The 26,797-nt window shown below is 43.1% G+C and overlaps 1 protein-coding gene across 2 annotated transcripts in view; it reads right to left on the bottom strand.

Annotated features, from left to right (window-relative positions):
• Positions 1-3,464: 3,464 nt before the first annotated feature.
• TMPRSS7 (transmembrane serine protease 7) overlaps positions 3,465-26,797 on the bottom strand; it is a 41,854-nt gene continuing 18,521 nt past the window's right edge. For both annotated transcript variants that reach the window (XM_060640040.3, XM_078452621.2), the window contains 9 exons: positions 24,003-24,109; positions 20,154-20,290; positions 16,765-16,872; positions 14,063-14,173; positions 12,947-13,063; positions 11,413-11,584; positions 8,412-8,680; positions 6,496-6,632; positions 3,465-4,230 (listed from right to left, as the gene is read on the bottom strand). In XM_060640040.3, coding sequence (XP_060496023.1) covers positions 4,060-4,230; positions 6,496-6,632; positions 8,412-8,680; positions 11,413-11,584; positions 12,947-13,063; positions 14,063-14,173; positions 16,765-16,872; positions 20,154-20,290; positions 24,003-24,109 — 1,329 coding nt within the window. In that variant the 3' untranslated portion in view covers positions 3,465-4,059. The remainder of the gene's footprint in view (positions 4,231-6,495; positions 6,633-8,411; positions 8,681-11,412; positions 11,585-12,946; positions 13,064-14,062; positions 14,174-16,764; positions 16,873-20,153; positions 20,291-24,002; positions 24,110-26,797) is intronic.

The following is a 26,797-nucleotide window of genomic DNA, read 5'->3' as shown; positions in this document are numbered from 1 at the left end:
AGGCTCCATGCTCCGAGCTGTCAACACAAAGCCTGACGTGGGGCTGGAACTCACGGACTGTGAGATCACGACCTGAGCTGAAGTCGGGCGTTCAACTGACTGAGCCACCCAGGTGCCCCTAGATCAAACAATTCTTGACAGAAGTTAGGTATTTGTGAATGAGAACCCAAATTCTACATGGATTTGTTTTTCCCATTTCTTCAAAATCCCCTTCTATACAGGTAGATTTTTAAAGGGTATTGTTCTTTCGTAAAGTTATGCCAATGTGTTTTTTTCAAGTATACTCTTCTTGAGCAAATAGTTCTTTGTAATATAATTTCAAATGATTAGTGACTCAATTGCTTCAGTTTGTTCAAGGAGTAAAATGTAAATAAATTAAAAACTTAAAACATACTTGTTGCCAAGACTCGTTGACCTGTATAACATTTTCAGTTTTGCTTTTCTTATCATACACGTTCTTCTTCCTTCATGTCTCCTTTGAGAGCAAATATTTTCCCAAATGATAGTATAAACTGAAAAATAAAGTCACATCATCCAAGTGAGATCACCAAAGCGCCAAAGCATCTCGTTACCTTCAAACAGGTCGGCGCCACTTGAAGACACAACAGTACGTATCCGTGTGTCGTCTGGTGACAAGCACTACGACTGTGAACAGCAGCAAAGGGCTCAGCCACTCAGACTAACCAAGCAGAAAACAACTGAGAAATATTTGGTTTGTGATGCTGCCTTTTGCAGATTTCAAGACACCGTGAAGGAGGCCAAGAGTCCCCGATAGTCTGATACACAGAAATGCTCCTGTCTTGATTTCCAGAGGCCGGTCCACTCTGCCAACCAAACCAGAATTTGGATTTGCCTCTATTTACCCTTTGGCAAGAGTGAAGTGACATCATCCAGGCATTTGGGCATGAAAGAGCCAAACCTTCTCCCTGCCCACCCCTGCACTGCTGAGGAACACGGGGCACTCACATTTGTGCAAGCAAGTGCTTAGAGGGGTAGCGTGGACATGTGGTTTGAAAAACTCCCTGTGATGAATCTGATAGATCATGCTAGCCCTCCTCCATCTCCTAACTGAGACCACAAACTGACTCAAGGTGGGTGTCTACTGTTGAATAGCAAATCTCCTTAGAACTGACCATAAATACAAAGTACAGGAGCACCTGGGTGGCTCAGTCAGTCAAGCATCCAACTTTTGATTTCGGCTCAGATCATGACCTCATGGTTTGTGGGTTTAAGCCTCGCATCCGACTCTGCGCTGACAGCATAGAGCCTGCTTGGGATTCTCTCTCACCTGCTCTCTCTGCCCCTCCCCTGCTCACGTGCTCCTTCTCTCTCTCAAAATAAATAAATAAACTTAAAAAAATGTTAAAACAAAAAAAAAGTACAATTCACCTTCCGCCTAGGTCATAGCAATCCCAGACAAAATAAACCTAGGTTTTAAGAAGCAGCAGCCTGATTCGTTCTTCTACACAGTGGATTTAGGAACTAAGTCCCACTTTGTGAATTAAGGGGTGCACTCTGAATTGTACTCTGCCCTAGCTTGTTTACTGAATCCTTAGGGACCTCTTCAGAAAGGTATCATGGGGCACCTGGGTGGCTCAGTCGGTTAAGCATCTGACTTCGGCTCAGGTCATGATCTCATGGTTCGTGAGTTCGAGCCCTGCTGACAGCTCAGAGCCTAGAGCCTGCTTCGGATTCTGTGTCTCCCTCTCTCTCTGCCCCTCCCCTGCTTGTGCTTTCTCTATCTCTCAAAACAAAATAAACATGAAAGAAAGAAAGAAAGAAAGAAAGAAAGAAAGAAAGAAAGAAAGAAAAAGAAAGAAAGAAAGAAAGAAAGAAAGAAAGAAAGAAAGAAAGAAAGAAAGAAAGAAAGAAGGAAGGTATTATTAAAATGCTGTGTCAGGGCACCTGAGTGGCTTAGTTGGTTGAGTGTCTGACTCTTGATTTCAGCTCAGGTCATGACCTCACAGTCATGGGATCGAGCCTTGCGTCAGGCTCTGCACTGTGAAGCCTGCTTAAGATTCTTTCTCTGCCTCTGCCCCTCCCCAACTTGTACTCTTTCTGTCTCTCTCCAAATAAATAAATAAATAAACAATAAATAAATAAATAAATAAATAAATAAATAAAACGTTGTGTCTTTTATCTGAGGAAAATGGTCTTTTAGCAAATCAAAATATGTTCTGTGAACTGGAATATATTCACTATTTCAGGGAAATTAAATCCACATTTCAGGTTTTCTATCTGATCTGGGGGGATGACCCCTTTTGCTCTCTCTCTCTGTCTCTCTCTGTCTCTCTCTCTCTGTCTCTCTCCAGTAAGATCTCCTGAGGCCCCATGAAAACTATTTTCATTATTCTGGACCCTACTTAACAGTAGTATTTTTATGACTCCTTTGACTGTCCCTGGGGACAACAACTGATACAATTCTCCTTCCTGCTGTTTTCACCTATTCAGTGGTATTGTTCAGTCTGGCCTCTGTTAATGGAAAGCCTATTCCCAGATCAAGTATGAGACCCTCTAAACCAAGACCAACTAAATCAATAACTATGACGTACTGAACGTGTCCTACAGGTTTACAACTACACTAGGTACTGTGAGGCCCTGAAAGTGAAAGTAAGTCCTGGTCATTGGAATTTTACAAAAAAAAAAAAAAAAAAAATCAGAAGCCAGATGATGATATTTCCGAAAACTTTAACTTTCAAAACAATCATCTAAAAATTCCCTTATCGTTCAACTGTTGACCAGCATTATCACAAATCCTTGAATCCCATGGATTTATTTTCATTCAAACTACCATGATGCTTCATTCCATGATTTTAGCGAAGATTACTGTCAGCTTTGTTGGTTGGTTGGTTTCTCTGTATACAATATTACCACGTGTCAGGGCTGAAGAAACTCCATTATGATGTGTTTAGATAAAATTAGATTGGAAAGCAACAATAAAGGTATTTCTTTTGTCAATAACTGAGCTTATGTCTATGTGCATTCATAAAGAAGACATTTTTGTGCATTTAATTTTATTAGAACACTGAAATCAGGCATTTTTAATGGAATTTTTTATTTTAATAAATCAGATTTGCCTAAATCCTTATAAATATCTATACCTTGAATAGAAACATAAATTAAAGAACGAATTCCTGAGCATCTCACCCATTTCTTATCTTATTTTTTAAAATTTGTTTATTTATTTTGAGAGAGAAAGAGAGAGAGCACGCCTGCAAGCCAGCAGGGGAGGGGCAGAGAGAGAGAGAGAGAGAGAGAGAGAATCCCAAGCAGACTCTGACAGCATGGAGCCTGATGCAGGGCTTGATCCCACGACCATGAAATCATGATCTATAGAAATCTAGAGTCAGAGGCCTCAACTGACTGAGCCACCCATGTGCCCCTCTTATCAATTTACCTTTCTTCCATTCCTGAATCAATGGCCCTTTGATGCTTAAGAATGAATACAGCTCAGGGGCGCCTGGGTGACTCAGTCAGTTAAGTATCTGACTTTGGCTCAGGTCATGATCTCATGGCTCCTGAGTTTGAGCCCCACATTGGGCTCTGTGCTGACAGTAGGGAGCCTGCTTGGGATCCTCTCTCTCTCTCTCTCTCTCTCTCCCCCCCCTTCTCCCTGCCCCTCCTCATGCTTTCTCTCTGTCTCAAAATAAATTAAAATATTTAAAAATAATGCATACAGCTATGGGGCGTGTCAGTGGCTCGGCCGGTTAAGCTCATGTCTCGATCCCAGGTTCTTGAGATCAAGCCCCACGTGCAGCCCTGCATGGAGCCCCATGTCAGGCTTGGAGCCTGCTTAAGATCCCCCCCTCTCTACCCCTCCCCTACTAGCTGTCTCTCTCTCTCTGTCAAATAAAAAAATAAATAAATACAGCTCTATCCTTGAGGCAATTTTTCATGTAATAAAATACACATTAATTTCTTTGTCTTCAATAAATACCAAGTGTATGTAATCTGAAATTTACAGAAGAAAAAAATTAGGTCTCATTTTATTGATAATTAGTGCATTCTTTTTAAAAGAAACTGTCACAGAAATTATAGTCAAAACCCCAACTTGTACTTTTATGAAAGAGAAGGGACATATTTATGGATCCAGGAAACAAAGTTTGACACTCTTGTGTAAACACCAGGGAAGTCTGGTCTTCCACATCCATGTCCCCAGCTAACGATGCCAGTCAAAATCCATTTTCCATCACTTTTTCTTCGACAAGATAGAGGTCCACCCGAATCTCCCTACATGAGAAGATAATATAAGTACAAAGCGCATATGTCCCATGATCATCAATTTTGTCATTGATATGTCTAATGGACTGTATTCAAAACTCTCATTTCAGAAAGTTTTCACTTGGCTAATTATTACATAGTTTGGGGAAGAGTCAGGAAGTAATGTGAAGCTGCTTATGTCATTCTGGAATTATTCTCCCTAAAATCAAAACACTGCATTTACTGTAAGAAACTTAAATCTTTAGGCCAAGAATATCTTTAGAATTTTCTTAAGAGCAGGGGTGGGCACCTCGGTGTCATGAAATGGAGCCCCGTGTTAAGCTCTGTGCTGGGCGGGGAGTCTGCTTAAGATTCTCTCCCTCTCCCTCTGCCCCTTCCCTGTTCTCTCTCTCTCTCTCTCTCAAGAAAAACCAAATTAATTAAAAAAAAAAAAATTTTTTTGTAGGGGAAACAACTCTCACATTCTCCAAAGAACAAACCTCAATAGTCGTGGAAATAGCTTTAGTAGCAGCAGCAGCAGCAGTCACTGTAGTAACGTAATAATGGCTAACGTTTATATTTAGAGTAATGTGCCAAGCACTATGTTGGGTCATTTAGCCCTGACAGCAACCTCGTGAGCCATGGCTATCTTGGGAAGTAGACCTCTGCCTCTGGGCCATGAAAATCCATGGTTAGCTGGTGATTCTGACAATGAAAGACGAAGAGGTCCTGTCTGGTTAGCCGGGCCCCATGACCCGAGGCAAAACCCTAAGGATCACCAGACCACAGCCCTCGCAGACAAATCGCCCCCATTTGAGAGTCCCTTCTGATATCTCAACTCCACAAAGCAAAGACCAAAATAATTCAAAGTTTAAACACCATTCCTACAGTATCCATCCTTTAAATTATGACGTCTGGGCTTAATTTGTGTAGTCTGGAGGACAGGCAAAGTTGCAACTCAGCCAGAAGCAAAGACAAAAAAGCATTCCAACTTCACCCCTGAATCCCACCCCCTTATTCTAGCCGTGATTAGGTGAATTCTTTTTTTTTTTTTTTTTTTTTTTTTAATTTTTTTTTTTTTCAACGTTTTTTATTTATTTTTGGGACAGAGAGAGACAGAGCATGAACGGGGGAGGGGCAGAGAGAGAGGGAGACACAGAATCGGAAACAGGCTCCAGGCTCCGAGCCATCAGCCCAGAGCCTGACGTGGGGCTCGAACTCACGGACCGCGAGATCGTGACCTGGCTGAAGTCGGACGCTTAACCGACTGCGCCACCCAGGCGCCCCTAGGTGAATTCTGACTAGTAGAGAAAGTGGGCTGTTTTTATTTTAATTGTCACCATATCAACTCTACTCAGTCTAATTTAACCTGTAAGCTCTGGTGGCCTGTGGAACAGGTCATATCAGGAAGCAGCCAAAACACAGCAGCTTTAGCATTAGAGAGAGAAGGGTTCACATTCCAGCTCAGGCATTTGCTTACCAGCTGTGTGACCTTGGGTAATTTTCTCACCCTCTCTGTGCTCCAGCTTCCTCTACTGTACAATGGGCATGAAAGAATGATTTGAATGGATTTATGTAAAGGATCTAGCACAGTGCTTGCCACAAAAAAAAGGAGCTCAGGAGGCAAATTCATTATTATAATAAGATGAGTTTTTGTGGCCTGATGGCTAAGTTCGTGGAGAGACGTAGGAACGGCTGCCACCACCCTCTTCATCCTCTGACCCAGCTGTACGCTTTCTGGCAATCGTATAGCTCCATATCTGTGTAGATTGGAATCTGAGACTCAGAGAAACGTCTCTGTGAAGATGAACTCCTACTTTACCACCTAACCAGAGGCAGACAAATGAATGGCCTCTGTCACCTCTCCTGCCCCTCTTTCCCATCCCCCAGCCTATGCATCAATGGAGCAAGTGAATAAAACCCTGGTATGTCAGAAGGTAAGTGGCCCTTAAGGACCCTAAAACACTGCGAGCCATCAAGGGAGCGTGAGGGAGAGAGAGGGAGAATTGCTTTGTTGTTTAGTTTTCGGTTATAAGAAAATAAATCACGGCAGAATGATAAATCCTAACCTCATTTTCCAAATGTTGCAGGAAAATACACAGGAACTAGAAAACTGAGTTTTCTAGACCTAATCATTTAACCACCTTTCCCTGATCTTAGCCAACGAGATTATAATTAATATCTGAATTAAGGGACATACCTACCCTAGTTCTTTCCCCGTGTCACGTAACTGAAACGTGAAAGCATTTGTGGAAAGTGCAACCTCTTAGGCACAAGAAAGGTAACATGGCTTACCCTGCAGGCATCTCTCTTGCCTGACATGACGCCCGCACAGAGCATCCGCGAAGTGATGATCCCATAGGTGGAAACACAGAGCGTTTGGTCAATGAGCTCCACCTCCGCTTGCTGCAAAACAGGGGAGCCTTTATTGTCTGGAAAACACATTGGAAGTGGAAATCATGGTGATGATTACAGTTATTCAGGGTTTTATCAGACCATTTATTCACATTATCTCCTTTTATCCTCACGGCGATTCTTAACATAAATTCTTTTATACTCCCCATTTTTGCTGAGGAAGAAAGAGAGGGACTGGGCCAATGGCACACAACTAGGAGGTAACAGGGCAGGATTCTGACCCAAGGTCTGACTCCATCATCTGCGCCCCTGAACCACGTACTTCCTGCTTTCGGTAGAACTGTGAGTCACAGCAGTTACCAATACTCCCGGGGCGAGAGGCCCACCCCTTAAGTGAAGCAACATAAACTGTTCTATGGGAGACTCCCGGGAAATAAATCACATCAGTTTGGCTATAGCCCTTTCACTTCCTTTTTAACCTGTCTAAGATGATTCAGAAAAATAAACATGGGCACACTCACTCTTATAAAGAAAATGTCTCATGATAAGCTGGTTGAATAGACTCTTTCCTCCTCTGATACAGAATAATATGGTTGAGGCCCTGAGCACAGTCCTGATAGGTTGTAGGTGTTCGAGCCAGAGTTAGCTGCCCTCCCTCATTAGGACCCTGAGATCCCAGCAGGCTACTGTGACCACATTAACTAAATGAAGGCAGTTGAGCCCTTGAGAAGCTGCCCACAGTGCATCTTTGGAGAGTGTCAAGACAAGGCCAAGGGTAAGATCCAAGATTTGGAAATGGCTGCCTAGGAATCAGATGCATGGGAGATAAGGGAAAGGGTTAGCACTAACCTCTGGGGAGGTGCTCACAAAGCTGTGGCTTCTTCCCCTCACTACATATTCAGAATCAACCATGAAGACTAGACCATGAAAAGCCTTGGCCAGAGCAGATGCAGGGACTTTCCTACCAGTCTGACCTTTGTGCATAATGATAAAGATGCCTGCTCCAGTGAAGGAATTGTAAAAGAGGCAGACCCTCTGGGTGGACCGATTCTAGGCTGATGTAACCCTCAGGACCGAATGTGCCGTCTGGGGAGCTGAGGGAAGGCTGGTTTTCAGCCCTGACTCTCATCTACCTGGAAGGCTTACCTTTGTGAAGGACATATTTGCATAGTCCTCAAGATAGTCCTCCGTGAATTGACACAATAGGGTAGAGGGAGGGTGGAGGTGTGGGTGTGGGTGTGGGTGTCCTTCTCTTCTTTAAGAAAAGGAATCACTTCTTTGGATGAAAGGGAACCTCAAAGTAAAGAGGAATTGCTCTTCTGTAGTGGAAAACCTAATAAACCCCTCAAAGTTTGAAAAGGGCCCATGTTATCCATCCAATCTTGCCTTGTTCATAGACCGCCCCCCTCATGAGGTGGGTCTTGCTTCTTTTGGGGATAAGGGAAGAACATCACCAAACAGGAATAGTAACACCTTCCTCCATTCTACTTCTCAGAATCATCAGGAGGCTCAAGTGAGACCATATACAAAAACCCTCTCCATGGAGCACCTGGGTGGCTCAGTCGGTTAAGCATCTGACTCTTGATCTCGGCTCAGGTCGTGATCTCATGGTTCATGGGTTTGAGCCTCGCATCGAGCTCTGCACTCATGGTGAGGAGCCTGCTTGGGGTTCTGTCTCTCCTCTCTCTCCCTCACCTGCTTGTGTTCTCTCTCTCTCTCTCTCTCTCAAAATAAATAAATAAACTTCATTTAAAAAAAAAAAAAAAAAAACCTCTCTGTGAACCCCATAGCACTACATCAGCAAAAGTTAGTATTATCTGGAAGGGGAGGGTATGACCATTCATTCATACACACACCTGCTTCGTGCCTTCGGCCCCAGCCAGTTACCCAGCACTTCTCCCCACCGCGCACTTTCTGGCCAGCAGGAGGAATGCATATTGGCTGAATGAGCTGTTTCAGGGTCTCAGGCCAGGCCGTACTGAGCTGTAGCAGGGCAATATCATAGTCGAAGGTCTGACTATTATAGTACTCATGGACCACGATTCTCTTCACCGGGGAGACAAACTTGGCATTCCCCTGCACATACATCCCAAGGTGAGCAGTCCATGGCGTGGGGTCTGACAGCCTGGTGGGAAAGGAATGGAGCACGAAGTCAGTGGCTTGAAGAGCCATACATGGTTTGGATAGAAGCCATCTGCAGACAGATGAGGGCTGAGGAAAGGAAGCCTGCCTTTGAGTTCCTACTGTAGTCCCTGGCCCTGTCCACCGACATGGTGAAAAGCACAACTTTTCTCAGCCTCCCTGGTCTCCTAGTAAAACAAGAGATGAAGTAAGATGTCACAGGGGTGGTGCATGGTCTCTATATTCCAGACAATCCCCTCACTCATCCTAAGAAATTGCTAGAAATTCTGTTGTTGCCCCTGATATCTCATGAATCACACACAGGTCAAGAATGTGAGTGACTGGAATTAATTTGTGACATTCTTCCTCTTCATGCTGACAAAGGCATTTGATGGGGACAGACAGGGCCAGTAAGACAGCCGTCTGGGGATCTTTTTGCCAAATTCAAATGATATGAATTCCAAAATAGTTTAGAAATCAAAGTGCTATAAGCAGGAACTTAATGAAATTCCTTCTTGTCATCTGCCAGAAGTCTTAAAGGTCACTGCTACAACTACTCAAGCATGACCATTCCCAAGGGGCCCCACTCTTTGTCAGCCCTTCCAGAATTCTAATTCTGAACAAATTCACCTGCACTTACCTTTAAAAACCTTCATGGTTGGTATGAGGGAGACAAGAGACAGGAGGGTTATTGTGTAGGACGACTTTCACTATCACTAATGGAATCACTGCTGTCTCTTGGCTCAACGGAATCTTTTTCTGCATGGGGGCCATTGTATATGCTGACTACAGTACATATTAATATACTCTTGTCATCTACTGTATTTAATGTAACTGGCAATAAGGCAGCAGAGGAAAGGGTCTGCATCTGCAGGCAGCCTGGCCTAGAATGAAGCAAAGCATTCTCAAGCTTCCTCTTGTATGGAAAAGCAAAGGACTGTCCACAGGTGGTTTGAAGTGACAAAAAAAATACACCGGTGCCAGTTGTGGGCACCATCCAACGTTCTGAAAAATCACTGATTTCTACCAAACACCTCGGCCTGAGACGGAGCATCTGAGCCTGGGAGATGATTACCCACAATCCCACAGAGAAAGAGGGAGGCAGAGAGAAAAAAAAAACCATTGGCTCAGTTGTGATCATGTGATGTTTGGCATCCCGTACTACTCACTACTCATATTGTGAGACATTGCTCATTTATCAAGTTACAATTTATTAGAGGGCCACCTGGGTGGCTCAGTTGGTTAAGTGCCCGACTTCATCTCAGGTCATGATCTCGAGGTTCATGAGTTTCAGCCCTGCATTGGGCTGTCAGGGCAGAGCCCGCTTGGGATTCTCTGTCCCCTTCTCTCTCTGTCCCACCCCTGCTCATGCGCAAGTTCTCAAGCTCATGTTCTCTCTCTCTCTCTCTCTCTCAAAAATCAATAAACATTAGGGGAACCCGGGTGACTCAGTCGGTTAAGCATCCAACTTCAGCTCGGGTCATGAGCTCATGGTTTGTCAGTTCGACCCCGCATCGGGCTCTGTGCTCAGAGCCTGGAGCCTGCTTCAGATTCTGTGTCTTCCTCTCTCTGCTTCTCCCCTACTCATGCTCTGTCTCTCTTTTGCAAATATAAATAAACATTAAAATTTTTTTCCAAAAACAAATAAACATTAAAAAAATTTTAATGGTAAATCAAAAAAAAATTATTAGAAATGTTTTCTTGTCTTGCAGAACACTTGCAGAACAAGTTACCCGCCATCCAAGGTTTTACTGTATTTGGTCTTCATCTCATTTTGGCACAGAACTAAAAACCCTTGGAGTTTCCTAAGTGACTAGAGTCACAAAGCTGTCTTTTGTTACACTGTTAGGTTAATGAGTGACTTTTGGACCCCACCCTAAGGCTGGGGGCTGGTTGCCAGGAGAACCAACACTGTGATTGAGGGTTGGAGCTTTCAGTCCCACTTGCTGACCTCTGAGGAGGGGAGAGGAGCTGGAGGTTGAATCCATCGCCAATGGCCAACGATTTAGTCAATCGTGCCTTTGTAATGAAGCCTCTATAAACACCCAAAAGGACAGGGTTCAGAGAGCTTCCGGGTTGGTGAACACGTGGAGATTCAGGGAGAGCGGTGCACCTGGAGTGGGCGTGAAAGCTCCTTGCCCTTTCCCTAAACCTTGCCCTGTGCCTCTCTTCCAATCTGCTTGTTCCCGAATTATACCCTTTTACAATAAACCAGTGATCTAGAAAGTAAAATGTTCCTCTGAGTTCTATGAACTGCTCTAGCAAATCAATCAAACTGAGGAACGGATGGTTGGAGTCACCAATCTATAGCCAGTGGGCCAGAAGGATTGGTGACAACCTGGACTTACCACTGGCTGAAGTAGGGAAGGAAGGACAGTCTTCCAGGTCCTACCAGGTTTAATCTGACCCTATCTAACATGTAGATAGGGTCAAAATTGAGTCAAATTGTAAGACAGTCAACTGGTGTCAGAGAATTGCTTGGTGGTGTGGGAACCGTCCTGCCAACCACCACATTGGAAATTGGGTGCAGAATCATTACTGTTCCACTCTAAATACAAGTCCGGTGCCCATTCCCCACTCTTACACACACACACACACACACACACACACACACACACACATCATTTGAACTGATGGAACGTCTCCAAGGGCAGCTTCCTTCCACAACTTGAGGGCAGATGCGTGGTCTGTGATGAGAGAGGGTGCCATCATAGAGTAAGAATTGAGATACCCTACCTGTTTCCATGGAAACAATGGGCTGCAGAAAGAAGCCACTCCCTGGAGATGACCGAGGCTCCGCAGTAGGCAGATCCCACAAAGTGGAGGCTGACCTGCCAAGGCCAACCCCCTTCCTGGGTGTCGGTTCCCCCAATGATGCGGTGGTGGGTGGAGAGACTCCTGCTGCAGCCTTTAGGAAAGAAGGCTCACATGATTTTAAAGCAGACTTGGAAGAAACACTGGAAATGAAGCCAGGTTTCGAGCTACATTGGGAACTGACATACCAGGCAAGCAACTTGAAACCTCTTGTTTATCTAGAGAAAAGGCACCAATAAACCACTCGCTCCGCAAACAGACCAGGACCGAGAGTCTCCACATAATAAAGCGCATGACAGGAGGAGGGGACTTGTTAGCAACAGATGCCCTGATATGAACAGTAGCCTTTTATTAGAGAGGAAAAGATTCGTTTGAAAAGCAATAGAATTTGAGAGCGTCTTTGGAGTGGTGCTGATTTGAGAGGAAGCATTTGAGAGAGAATTTCTAAGTCCAAGACAAATGAAAACCTACTAAGAAAAACTAGTTATCAGAGCAATTATTTTCCAGTGTAAATAGTATTGATAACAATGTATAGTTAACAAGTTGCCACCTGGACAATTAGAGACCACATAATAACATGTGGCAGATTACAGTTCTCGGGTGATAGTTAAAGAAAGAAGCAGCCCTTGGCATTGATCATAACATAAGGCCTAAATAACAGTCATCTGCTGTGTTCCCATATCTATATCTTTTCTAATGGATTTTTTTTATTTACGAACTTCTCCCTTAATTAGAATTATTAGAATGTGAAAGTTCTCATTATAAACATCAGGTGCTTTAATGCTTGTTATCAAGAAAACAGAATCCATTCTAGAACTTTTTTTAGCTTTTTTATTTATTTATTTAAAAAATTTTTTTTAACGTTTTATTTATTTTTGAGACAGAGAGAGACAGAGCATGAATGGGGGAGGGTCAGAGAGAGAGGGAGACACAGAATCTGAAACAGGCTCCAGGCTCTGAGCCATCAGCACAGAGCCTGACGCGGGGCTCGAACTCACGAACCGCGAGATCATGACCTGAGCCGAAGTCGGACACTTAACTGACTGAGCCACCCAGGCGCCCCATATTTATTTAGAGAGTATGTGAGAGAGCATTTGCGAGTGGAGCAGAGACAGTGGGGGGGAGAGAGAGAGAGAGAGAGAGAGAGAGAGAATCCCAAGCAGGCTATGTGCTGTCTGCGCAGAGCCTGATGTGGGGCTCGATCCCACAAACCGTGAGATCATGACCTGAGCCAAAATCAAGAGTCTGAGGCTTCACCGACTAAGCCACCTAAGCACCCCCAGAATTTTTAATTTTGAGAAACCATTTCAGATGCAGTTCACCAATATTTACTATTCTTCCCTGAACCCATGGCAACTTTTGCCAGGGCGATTTACACTAAGAAGGGAATGCAAATGAAAAACTGGTGAACTGAGGAAGGAATACAGGGAGTCAGAAGGAACATATTTCTACTCACTGCAGCCTTGTTCATCGCTTCCATCTGGGCAGTCCACAGTCCCATCACATTGTGCGTTTTGTTTCCTAAAGCAAATATCATTGCCACACTTAAAAGTTCTGTTGTTACATGGAATGCCTAAAAAATGAACAGAAGAGGGAAGAAGTTTTTCCTGCCCAGAAACAGACTTGAGTGAATGACACTCAGCTCCATCCTGCAAGAGTGGTGTAGACATAGCATCGGTATTTGCTGCTCCGGGAAACCTGGCTGAGGGCGATGCAGCAACCCTAACAGTGACCAGTCCCCTCACCTCAGTAGAAGAAGGCAGGTGCACCTGTTGAGAAGCAATCAGATGGTCTCTCCTTTCTTCCACTAGAGGTGAGATGAAAAGAAGTTCGCTATATCGGTAGCTTTAGGCCACGGCCTCTTTGCTATTAATTATTTTGTCTTGGGGCGCTTGGGTGGCTCAATCGGTTGAGCATCTGACATTGGCTCAGGTCATGATCTCATGTTTCATGGGTTCAAGTCCTGCGTCGGGCTCTGTGCTGACAGCTCAGAGCCCGGAGCCTGCTTCAGATTCTGTGTCTCCCTCTCACACTCTGCCCCTCCCCTGCTTGCACTCTGTCTCTCTCTCTCAAACATAAATATTAAGAAAAAAAAGTTACTTTGTCTTGTTCTCCAAGAAAATTTTGAACAAAAATCAATACCATATTCAATCCTTTTATACCAGTAGGGGGGAAAATGGGTGGGCTCTGTGAATCACAGCACATTTATTCACATCCCCCGTGGTATGTGTTTCTGTAGGGGCTAGAATAGGACATGTCCTATCATGGTATCTGGCAAGTCCCACCATATCACATCCTCAGTATCTGTTAGTCTTGAACAGCATTAAAAGCAAGTAAGCAATGAAAATCTTCCAGTATTCACATGGACACATACACACACAATACACATACTCCACCCAAGTTAGAGTGACCAACTGCCCCCTTTTTCCTGGGGCCAAAAGGATTCCTCGGGAACAGGGGAAGTCCTGGGAAAACCAGGGCAAGTCAATTGCCCAACCCCGCAGAGGCATTTCGGTTCTGACTTAGAAGAGCGTACAGGAAACACATCAGAGTGCAGAGGACGCTCCCTCACTTTGAGTGCAGTTCTGCTCATCCCGGCCATCCTCACAGTCCCTGAAGCCGTCACAGACCAGAGGGCCATGCTGCCTGAGGGAGCTGGTGTTGCAAGCAGGTTTAAGAGTCACTGGAATGAGAACAGACAGAAAGCTCATGAGCCTGAAACATCAGCCGGCCTCTGGGACCCAGCAGCGTCCCTCCGACGCGGCAGATGGTTGAGATGACTTACATAAAATAAAAAGCGTGTTTTCGCCAAACTGACACCTGCATAAGAAAAGCAGAGGTTGAAACTTTGCTGTAATTCCCAATGCTTTGAGTTTGTCAAATCGGATTTTTGCTTTTGCATAAATGTATTAAACTCTGGCAATTTGTTTACCTCATTACAATTAAATGCATCGTGAGATTTTCTTTGAAGGAAAACAAAAAGTCATAAGCTGTTATCTAAATGGAACTTCTCTACCTTTCTAAACAAAATGGGAGTGTCCTTAGATTGAGGGTTTTTGTTGTGTTCATCTCTGCACCTCAAGTCCCTGAGTACAAAGTAGGTGCTCATTAAAGGTTTGCTACCTAGATTAACAAATGTGAGATCTTAAAAGACTGTGTAAGGAAAACTCTTGTTAAAATCATTTTGCCCTGGGGCACCTGGGTGGCTCAGTCAGTTGAGCATCTGACTTTTGATTTCCACTGTTGATTTTGGCTCAGGTCATGACTCTGGGGAGTCATGAGCGTCGAGCCTGCTTAAGATTCTCTCTCTCTCTCTCTCTCTCTCTCTCTCTCTCTCTCTAACCCTCCCCTGCTCATGCTTTCTCTCGCTGTCTCTAAAATTAAAAACAAAAAAACTGATTTTGCCCCAAGCAATCTATTTCCTGAATTAGGAAACAGCATTGTAAATTTACCACAATTGTTCTTTGGAATATTTTCATGAACTGCCTTTGGACAAGTGACAGGCACAGTTATATTAGCAAGCACTCTTTGAAGGTATGATTCCTTAGACATTTCTGATTTTGTGAAAAAGTGATCATTTTTGATATCTGCTCCTGTTTCTCCAGCGGCATCTCTTGTTGGGGGCCGAGGGTAGCAAAGGTTGGATATTGCTACCCTGAAATAGCTCACTGAGCTTCCGGAAGTACCTAGCTGACTCCTAGAGAATGGTTTCCAAAATGGCACAATGATAATCATTGCGATGATTATGATAATCACATGTGATAAATGATTACCAGAAACAGTCCTTCTTATAAAGTAACAATAATCACTTTTGTTTGGAGCATCATAGCAGGAAATGATAATAGTGTAAAAAATACCAGCAACCTCAGTCACTGTATAATGGCCAGTATTTATTTTCTTAAACAACAGAAAATGCTGTAGATTGAAAAGGTCAATGAGCCATAAGTTGAGAGATTTCTTTTCTGTTTTGCCAAAAACAAAATAAAGGTGTGGAACCATAGGTTATTTTTCACGACTAGAATTGTTTTCAGTTAGTTATGTTATATTAACTCTAACATTTCTCCAAGAATATGAAAGAAATTAAATAGCTTCACCATCACAATTGTATTTGAATTAAACTCTGGATCTTTAGGAGAAAGTGTTGCCAATGGTGTCATATGGTCCAGTGAACTATCCTCCCCATATTACTCCCTGAAACCGGAGGTAGACTCAAGAATGATGTGCAAATAGTAATGAAAAACCAGAAGGAGAATCTCTATCCAAAATAAGAATATCCAATACCCCACCCTTTAGTCATTGCAGATGCAATGTTGATGCAAACGACACTGGTAATTATAGCAATAATAATAATTCTTTCATTCACAATAACTATGTTCCATAAATGAACATGCTCAAGGAGTTTACTCTCTGCAGTTTCTGAGCTTCTCTCTAGATAAAAGATCTATTCTTTTTTTTTTTTAATTTTTTTTTTTTTAACATTTATTTATTTTTGAGACAGAGAGAGAGTGTGAACAGGGGAGGGGCAGAGAGAGAGGGAGACACAGAATCCGAAACAGGCTCCAGGCTCTGAGCTGTCAGCACAGAGCCTGATGCAGGGCTTGAACTCACAGACCGCGAGATCATGACCTGAGCCGAAGTCGGACGCTTAACCGACTGAGCCACCCAGGTGCCCCAAAAGATCTATTCTTTAAAATAGGATAGTTAGTTTAAGATTGTGGTTGGTTGCATTATTAGCCACAAATTCTCACTCCCTGTGGTAGTATTATACACTCCCAATCCTTGCCATGCCCCCAGAGTGTGCAGTATAAACTTCCCTGACCCTTGACTATGGCCTTAGCTATATGACTCACTTTGACTGATGGAATATAACGTAAGTGATGGTGTGCCAATTCCAAGCCCAGAACCTAAGAAGAACCATGTATTTTTGCATGCCCTTCCTTTATCTCTACCCTGCCATGGCTAGCCCAACAGTTCAATGAGGAAAAGAGCATAAGGAGTAGACCTGACCCCAACCTGGAAAGAACCATGTTTATGGGGATCTGCTGCTTAAAGCAGAGCCACCCAGCTGAGCCCAGGCTAGATGTGTCATATCTTAAACAACCCTTGGATGCATGGCCCAGAATAAATGATTGTTGTGAGCCACTGAGTTTTGGGGTCGCTTGTTATGCAGCAATAGGTAACAGCTACAAAGACCCATGATATATGCTAGTAGATACCATGGCCCAGAAAAGTTATTTCTTCATAAGAAAGCCATCGTAAATTTTGAATACCCACCACAGAAAAGCTCATCACTTTCATCAAAGCAGTCATTTACTCCATCACATCGCTGGGTCTGAGGGACACACAAACCAGAGGAGCATCTAAAAGATCCAACAGGACAGGCTAGAGATGATAAAACACAGAAAATCTTGTGTGAGTCCCTAAAAGTCATCAGACCACGCTAAAAAAGAACTACGACGTGTTAGGTGATCAAGGAATTGGCAATATGGTGACAGTAATTACACAATTGCTCCATTAGATCAAGCTATAGGTGGTAACTGAAAGACAATAAAGGTGAATTTAGGAGAGCAAAGAAAGTAAACTAACCCACCAGAAGCTCTGAGTCGGCATTGCATCCAGGTCACATGTCCAATCAAACTTCTACTACCTCTTTCATTGACTCAGCAAACCGGCTTTGTCATTGACTTGGAGAAAGTGAAAGCTGGAAGATACTTTAGACAGTCCAGCATGCTTGATGTGCAGTCTTTAGACTCCCCAGGGAATTATAAATGGCCTTCTGGTGCCTCCGAGTCCCGTACGATCAGATGCATTATTCTGAGGAGTCTGCTTTTAATTCCATTATCAAGCGACTTCTGTCCTCAAATATATTAGCAACCACTGATCTTAGACACATGGACCTACAGAGATTAGCGACTGTCCTTAAAACTCAGGACTCCTGCCTTCTACCTCCCACTCCACTTCAACCAGGCTACTCATCAAAGATCCATTCCCTGCCTGATAAATCCTGGGCTTATAGCTAAATATATTAGGAACAATAAATCCTTCTTCATTGCTATGGTCTGAATGTTTGTGGTCCCCACAAATTCATATGTTGATAACCCAGTGTCCATTGTGATGATATTAGGAAGTAGGGCCTTAGGGAGGCGATTAAGTGATGAAGGCAGAGGACTCATCTTTATAAAAGGACTGTCTTTATACAAGAGGCCCCACAGAGCTCCCACACTGCTTCCATACATGAGGATACAAGTCTGTGACCCAAAGACAGCCTTCACCTGACCATGCTGGCATCTTGATCTCAGATTTCCAGCCTCCAGAACTGTAAGAAATAAGTTTCTGTTTTTTACAAGCTACCCAGTCTGTGGTAGAATAGCCCAAATTGATGAAGACACTCCCCTTGGGCAAAAGAATGGGGAAAAATGCATGGGCAGGTCAACCACTATCTCACTGGCACAAGATGGAGAGTTTCTAGAAAATATTCATGGTTTGGGGCACCTGGGTGGCTCAGTAGGTTAAGCGTCTGACTTTAGTTCAGGTCATGATCTCGAGGTCCGTGAGTTCGAGCCCCGCGTCAGGCTCTGTGCTGACAGCTCAGAGCCTGGAGCCTGCTTCAGATTCTGTGTCTCCTCTCTCTCTGCCCCTCTCCCACTTACATTCTGTCTCTCAAAAATAAATAAATGTTTAAAAAAAATTACAAAACATATATATTCATAGTTTGAAGAAACAATTAAAAGTAAGATGGCTCATGGGGCACCTGGGTGGCTCAATGGGTTAACCGCCCAACTTCAGCTCAGGTCATGATCTCGCAGTTCACAAGTTCGAGCCTTGCATGTTGACAGCTCAGAGCCTAGAGCCTGCTTCAGATTCTGTGTCTCCCTCTTTCTCTGCCTCTCTCCTGCTCATGCTCTCTCTCTCTCTCTCTCAAAAATAAATAAACATTAAAAATTAAAATAGGGGCGCCTGGGTGGCGCAGTCGGTTAAGCGTCCGACTTCAGCCAGGTCACGATCTCGCGGTCTGTGAGTTCGAGCCCTGTGTCAGGCTCTGGGCTGATGGCTCAGAGCCTGGAGCCTGTTTCCGACTCTGTGTCTCCCTCTCTCTCTGCCCCTCCCCCGTTCATGCTCTGTCTCTCTCTGTCCCAAAAATAAATAAAAAACGTTGAAAAAAAAAAAATTAAAAAAAAAAAAAATTAAAATAGATAAAATGGCTCACTATTCACCTAAATTCTTGCTGAAAATTGTAATATTCTGATATTCATAAGTGTAATACTTCAGATCCAGAAGCAGGTATATTGGCAAAGAAGAAAGGTTCTAAATGAGCTTTCTGTCAGTCTTATCCTCATGGCCTTCTAAATGGTTAGCCCTTACTTGCCCCCTTTTAAAATGGGTGGAGAATTTCCTGAGTCAATATCTACTCTCTCCAGCTCTAAAGACTTCCCTCAAACACTGCTTTTCCTACTGACCACTTCCTGGCTACTGTTCCAGTGGTTCTCGGTGTGACGGGCAACATTTTGAGGGCTGATCAGCTGTCCGTATGGGTCATGGGCCAAAGTGAGTCACAACAGTTGCCCTGTGATCCACCAAATGTTTTATAAACATCATATTTACAAAGATTTATGAATAGCAAAAATAATAAATCAAGAAATGGATTTGTTCCCATTTGAAAAAAGGAGGGGGGGGTGCTCCTGGGTGGCTCATTCGGTTGAGTTTCTGGCTCTTGATTTTGGCTCAGGTCATGATCTTACAGTTCATGAATTCGAGCCCCACATGGGTCTCTTTGTTGACGACACAGAGCCTGCTTGTAATTCTCTCTCTCCTTTCTCTCTATCTGCCCCTCCCCTGCTTGTGTGCGCATGTGCTCTCTCGCTCTCTCTCTCTCTCTCTCTCTCTAAATAAATAAATAAATAAACATTAAAAAAAAAGAGATGAGCTTGTCTCATATTTCAGAAATTATGTAAGAAACTATTTTTCAATAGTAACAAATAATTCTATTATTTCTTCTATAATTTAAACTGTAGCAATAATAAATACAGAATTTTATGTATTATTTATTATACATTTTATATAAAACATATTATAATATACTTATTTATGTATTATTATAAAATATAATAGTAAATAGCAGAAATAAATCCATTTTTAAAGTTTGTTTATTGATTGATTGATTTTGAGAGAAAGAGAGAGTGAGTGGGAGAGGGGCAGAGAGAGAATCCCAAGCAGGCTCCACACTGTCAGTGCAGAACCTGACATGGGGCTCAGCCCCACGACCCATTAGATCATGACCTGAGCTGAAGTCGGACACTTACCCACCCAAGCGCCCCATAAATAAATCAGTTTTTATTCCATAATTTCTCAAGTTTTAGAGTTATAAAGTATTAGCCTCTGTTTAACCATGTACTAAGATTTTTCTAAAGAGCCAATCCCATGGGGCGCCTGGGTGGCTCAGTCGGTTGAGCGTCCGACTTCGGCTCAGGTCATGATCTCACAGTCTGTGGGTTCGAGCCCCGCGTCAGGCTCTGTGCTGACAGCTCAGAGCCTGGAGCCTGTTTCCAATCCTGTGTCTCCCTCTCTCTCTGCCCCTCCCCCAGTCTCACTTTGTCTCACTCTGTCTCTCAAAAATAAATAAATATTAAAAAAAAAAAATTTTAAAGAGCCAATCCCAGGCTTACGTTGACTAATGTTGTAACTGCCATATTCCACCAACAGTGGCTTGTCGGAAAGCCTTGAACTGCAGTGCAGCTGAATGTGAGCGAGCGAGCTGGGCACTCGGAAAATCGTCTGGTGATCCATGTAGGAGCCACAGTACCTGAGGAGACAAGAGTCAGGGAAGAGGGTCTGCCAGCTGCATTCTCACTGACCGCGAACTCACTAATACTTTGGTACTTGGGGCTTCGTAAGCAGAGATGCTTATGGCAGAGCTAACAGTAGTTGTCCATTCTATCTAGGTCTCTGTGATTGGGTAACTTCTGTCCCCTTGATTTTCTACTCTGCTAAATACAGCTGAGGTACTATTGACTGCTACCTGTTGTTTTGCTCACAAACACTTATAAACAGAAGAAGTATGGGTCTTCTCTTTTTTCTGCATAAATAACCACATAACAGTAAGAAGTGCCTGCTTTTGCCCACAAACTTACCTATAGAGCAGAGTGGAATCCATGAGCTGAGGCTGAAAATATGCAAAGAATCCCAGAAACACTTAAAGTAAAGCACATGCAATATTTTTTCAAACTAAAGTGAAAACTGAGGTGCACTCTGAGGCTTGTCGTTGGCAAAATTTCAAAGTAGTAATGTCTGTCTGCAATATTTCCTTACCTTGACTTTTCTTACCTTTTGTCCTAAGAGGAAATGTCTCTCCTGTTAGGAATTCTAATTATATGAACACTGTGGTTAGTAGAACATGAAATATTATTACCCTGGGGGCCTATGATAAGTTAGATCTTTGCTCTGTGTAGGCAAAGTTCTTTCCAGGGTGAAACCTGCAAGGTCGCAAAGGGAAACAGCAAACACACGGGTTGAGGAGTGGAATCTGTGAATGCCAATCAATCCTAGCTGCCAAAACACGTGGGAACCACAAAGGTTCCAGGGATCAGACGCTGGCATTCTGCGGGAGGACCACAGAGGTAACCCATGACTTTAAGGTTCAAAAGAGGAAAGTATTCATTTATATTTCAGGAAGAATCTTTTGCAGTTAGTTAAATTTCAGGCCCTGATGGGCTGGTAGACTAGCTCCTGGAACAGAGGAAGAGATAACAGCCATAGGTAGGTGGTCACTTTGCCAAACGGGAGCCAGGCTCTGAGAGGCACCTGGCATCCACATTAACCTTTTGGGGCCGGATTCTACTCCAGCTGGTCATCTTGGGATCAGATTCCTGTGTTCTGAAAACATGATTATTGTTATTTGTGTCTCATAGTGATTTTATTTGTGCTCTCCATTAGCATTTACTAGAGCTTTCTCGCGAAAATCAATCTTACCGGGATGTTAAGGAGGAGTCAAGGACTCTTTGAACACATGTTTTGGCTGGAGTTTAGAGAGGAACAGTACGGAATGGAGCACAGTGGTAGCTAAGGGAACAAAAGTTAACAACAACAACAAAAAAGTGAGAAATTGGAGAAACCCAACAAGAGTCAGTTTACAGGTACAGGCACATGACAGGTAAGAAAACCAAGAAGTAAATAAGTGAAGTAACATGTTAAAGTTCGAAATAGCAAGAAAGTAGAAGCAGGATTAGGACACAAGTCCCCCTGGTATTAAATCTAAAGATTAACCCTCCCAAGTTTGCTTCATAACTGTCTTGACATTTTTGGGTTGTACTGTTCTGTTCATTTTCTTTTGCTTTGTTTTTTTGCTTTTGTTTCTTGTTTGTTTTTACTTTTGCATTTAAGACCATTACATATGATTTTGTTTTGCTTGGAAAAATAAATAAATAAATAAACCCTGGTACTTTCTAGTGCACCAACAGCTTTCCCTTCGTGAACTTTGCTCTGCAAAACTTCATCGAAAGGACATCCATTCCTTTAGGGTCATATGTTGCATTGTAGCTGCCCTGAGCGGCTACACCCTATTCCCATGTTCTCTGAACTCACGATCACTGGGCATCCTGGTGGCGGCATTACTTTTTTCTGCTTCCCCTTTACAAACCCAATGCCTTTAGGCAACTTTTCAGCAAGGTGTCCGAAGTTAGTTCAATTACAGCCTTTCCTTTTTAGATGAAAATAACTGATAATGGGAAGGGCTGGCATTTTAAATCCTAAGGGTGCAACTAACATCAAAAGAATCTGATAGGATTTCAGCCAGCCAAACTTCAGTCAAATTGAAGAGCCAGCCCTTCAGGGAAAGTATTTAAGCAGAGAGAGTTCCTGATTCTGATTCCTTGTTAGAAAATCCTGCTCATACTTTGACAGCAACACTTCCTAGGTGGTAGCAGTTGTTACTTAGAAGGAAAAAAAATAGTATCTAGTTCTGAATTATAGCTCTATTTTACCCATACAACTTTATAAAAGAATTGTTAAGAGTTGTTTTTTCAACCTCTATCTAATTAAGTATCAAAATGCAGCATTCATAAAATTTGGTGGGGGGGGGGGGCACATTCTATAGTATTTATCCATCCAAAGTAATTTCCAAGGCAATTTTTTTTTGACATGCGATGTTGCAATAGTTTCAAGTGTATAACATAGTGATTCAACAACTCTATCCCAAACAATCTTACTCATCATAATAATGACTAATATTTTCTTTTGGTGTGTAGTATGCATTATCTCACTGAATCCTTACCAAAAAAATCCCACCTTAACAAGTAAGAATTATTACCTCATTTACAGATTGAAAATCAAAGAGGTTAAGTAATTTGTCCTAGTTAATATAGGTACTAAATTACAGAGCTCAAATTTGAACCCAGGTTTTCTGTCTCCTGCACAATAGACCCTGATTCAAAATCATTTCCAATAGGAATACGAGGCACATCTAATAATGGTCCAAGAATGCTTTTCAATCAGATAGGATATATTCCAGTGAAGGCAGAACCTATCACTGCATAGCACATAATCCAAGCGTCTAAAGGAAATGAAAGAAGGTGGTTCAGGAAAATCATTTAGAAAAGGAAAGTTTCATTCATGGATTAACAGTGAGCAAAGAATTAGCAGGCAAATCCCTTAGGCTAACCTCACAAAAATTCTTCCTTCAAAGTAAACTTAGAAGCTATTCTGCTGCAAAGACAGGACAGTCTCTATTTTTAAATACAAGACCTAGTACAACTTTAGAAGCAAATAAACAATAAAAATAACTAAGACGCAAATTAAGGGTGAGAGTGAGGAGATCCTGGGTCAGTTCGGGAAGCTCAGACACCTCGATTTCTCTAATCAGCCTCAACCCATGTGCCAGGATACAGCCAGACTGACCCAACCTCTCCTACTGCACACAGTTGGCTAATGGTTTTTAATTTTTGTATCACCAGGACTCCTATTTACTATTTCCTCCAGGGCTCCATGGTTTATCTGCCAAGCTATTTTTGTAAAGTATAGAGGGGGCACACCCATAGCCCAGCAGCAAAGAGCAGTGGCCCAGCCAGGACTTGGGAGCCATAAGACATGGATTTGAATCCTGGCTTAATCACATATAAGCTGAGTGACCTTGGGGCACCTGGGTGGCTCAGTCAGTTAAGCATCTGACTTCAGCTCAGGTCATGATCTCACAGTCCGTGAGTTCGAGCCCCGCATCGGGCTCTGTGCTGCCAGCTCAGAGCCCGGAGCCTGTTTCAGATTCTGTGTCTCCCTCTCTCTGACCCTCCCCCATTCATGCTCTGTCTCTCTCTGTCTCAAAAATAAATAAAGGTTAAAAAAAAAAAAAATTAAAAAAAAAAAAAAAAGCTGAGTGACCTTGAGCAAGTTATTTAACTCCTGTATCCTTCAATTTCCCTCTCTGTAAATCGTTAAGTGCAAACTCTTCGGGGACAAGGGATCCAAGGCTTTGAACCTTTAGGTGAGGCCTTTCATCAGATTCTTTACATATGGAACCCACTTACATTTGTTCATTAATTTCCCACCATCCATGGTCACAGCCTTTCACGCTCTTCTTGGTTATTGAATAATTATGGAATTTCAGTGCTACGCCAAGTGTTGATAAGGAAGTCTGTGAAAAACAAACATTAAGTCAGAAAAATGTTTCAACTGAAGGATATGTTTCAGGCTAAGTTTCCTCACTCAGAACTCATTCCCTCAGCTTGCCGCTTTTAGGGCATTTTATTCTTTGTGCCTTATTATGATACGAGAAGATAGGATTCCATAGGCAGAGAGGGAAAGATTAGGATCTGAGGTTCCTGGGTGGGGAAAAACACCTATTTTGGAACAATGCTGGGAGTGTCTGACCACAGCAAACCCCCAGGCCATAAGGTTCCTCTTAAGAATATAACAGAGACCACCTACTGGTCCTCAGGTTTCCCCTCTGGAATTTGACAAAAGACCTAAATATGGCCACAGACCACCCCTCGTACAATGGAAATGAGCCAATCAGGAATGGACAACCCAGCACCTAGAGTTATCCAGCCAATAAGTGTAGAACCTGAGAAGGAACAAGGGAGAGGGGAAGGGGCAGGGTGACCAGAACCTTATGAAACAAAAACCCTTGCCTATAGTGCTCGGACATTCACTTTCGAATGTCCCCTCTCTGTGAAGGGGAGACATACTATTCTTCCTTTCTAATCTTATATTCTAATAAACTTTTGCCTGCTGTTCCTTTTGTGCCCACCTCTTCATTTTCCAAGTGGAGAGACAATGAATCCCGGGTATTACGGGAAAAAACCCTACAACACTATGACCTTTGGTGGGATAGACCAGTACCTCCCCTACCCTGCAACAAACCAGAATGAGGAGAGCATAATAGAGAGGGAAATGGGTGGCCCAGTGCTAGGGAGCTGCTCTAAGGCCCCAGTTTTGAGTGAGCTGGGTAACATGGGACATATTAGATTATCTCTAGGTGTCAGTTTCCTCCTTGTAAATGAGCTTAACTTTGAAAACACCCACTTGTTAATGAATGCACACAGTTTCCTCCTTCAGTAACAATGACATAGTTCATTTAAAGCACTATTCAGATTATTTAGATAACAGAGAAGTGAATCAGCATCCTCTTCATATTAAACCTGGGTATTCCTGAAGGCAGTTACTAAATCACCCCCAAGTCTGCTGAGACCAGATCAAACAAGAAAGAGGCTGCCCATACAGCACACACCCACGTGAGTGTGCATGCGTGTGCGCACACACATCCGACCTTTTTATGACATTGTATGACGTACACATACATTGTGTTATGTCATGATTTTAGTTTTTAAGTTTTTTAAATCTATTTTTTTTAATGTTTATTTTTGAGACACAGAGAGAGAGACAGAAGGCAAACAGGGGAGGGGCAGAGAGAGAGGGAGGCACAGAATCCGAAGCAGGCTCCAGGCCTGCCGAGCTGTCAGCACAGAGCCCTACATGGGGCTCATGACCCCAGACGAGATCATGACCCCAGCCAAAGTGAAACGCTTAGCCAACTGAGCACCCAGGGACGCCTCCTTTTTTTTTTTTTTTAAAGAAATTAATTTTAACCGATTTTTATTGCTCTGACATTTAGTGTTGTAGTGATATCATTTGTATTTGTGATGTATTTGATGTTACAACGTCTTTGTTGTATGTACTTCTTTCTAACATGTATTTAAGTACTGTAGCCCTCATCCCTCAACCTATCTTGCAGAGAAAATGGTTCAGGCTATTTATTTACTTATGTATTTATTTAAATTAAGTAATCTCTACACCCAACGTGGGGCCCCAACTCGGGACCTTGAAACCAAGAATTGCACGCTCCATCAACTGAGCCAGCCAGGTACCCCTATGTCTCTCATTTAAACAACACGACAACACAGGAAGGAAGTATGAGTCCTATTTTATGGAAGAAGTCAAGACTAACCAAAAATAAGTGACATTCCCAATGTTACCCTGCATTTCTCTGAAGGCTGCTTTTTCTCAATGTATCATGCCACCTGGAACATTGACAGTGAGGGCTCAAGGGGAACAGGACAGTCTTATGTGCAGCGAACGCCAAGGGCTCCTGAGAACATACATCAATTTATCCCCCCAGTCTTGTCATCTTACTGTTTCTTCACATTAAAAATAAATAGATGTCAACTAAGAGATAATAAATATCTAGAGTAATCAGTGTAATTTTCTAGCATAAGAATATATTCCAATGTAGCCCTCCACAAGAAGGTTACATGGGCGTTTTCAATGTGTTCCATCGCTCCAAAGTAAAATAGATTTATATGCGCTCCCCAATCTCCAAAGCCTCTCCACGGAGAAAGGAAGTAAGTCCCCTTGCACACCAGGTTCCACTGACACAGAATTGCACACAAGTCTACACGTGAGCCCAGACTGACCAAGAGGCATTACTGATATTATCCAGCTTGACAAGTGGGGTAAAGCAGGGCAGTTCCAAAAAACACCGTGAGCTCTTTTGCTCAACAAATGGACAAAAATTAAAAACTGCTGGGGCGCCTGGGTGGCTCAGTCGGTTGGGCGTCCGACTTCGGCTCAGGTCATGATCTCGCGGTCCATGGGTTCGAGCCCCGCGTCGGGCTCTGTGCTGACAGCTCAGAGCCTGGAGCCTGTTTCAGATTCTGTGTCTCCCTCTCTCTCTGACCTTCCCCCATTCATGCTCTGTCCCTCTCTGTCTCAAAAATGAATAAACGTTAAAAAAAATTAAAAAAAAAAACCTGCTAAGTATGCTATTTCCTTCTGTGTCCTGTATTCTCTGTTCCCACTGCCCAACCCACGCCTTTGCTTTGGG

The sequence above is a fragment of the Panthera onca genome, chromosome C2 (assembly GCF_046562875.1).
Source record: "Panthera onca isolate mPanOnc1 chromosome C2, mPanOnc1 haplotype 2, whole genome shotgun sequence".
Taxonomy (NCBI): Eukaryota; Metazoa; Chordata; class Mammalia; order Carnivora; family Felidae; genus Panthera; species Panthera onca.
The sequence above is the reverse complement of the archived record's forward strand: the minus strand, read 5'-3'. Positions and strand labels throughout refer to the sequence as shown.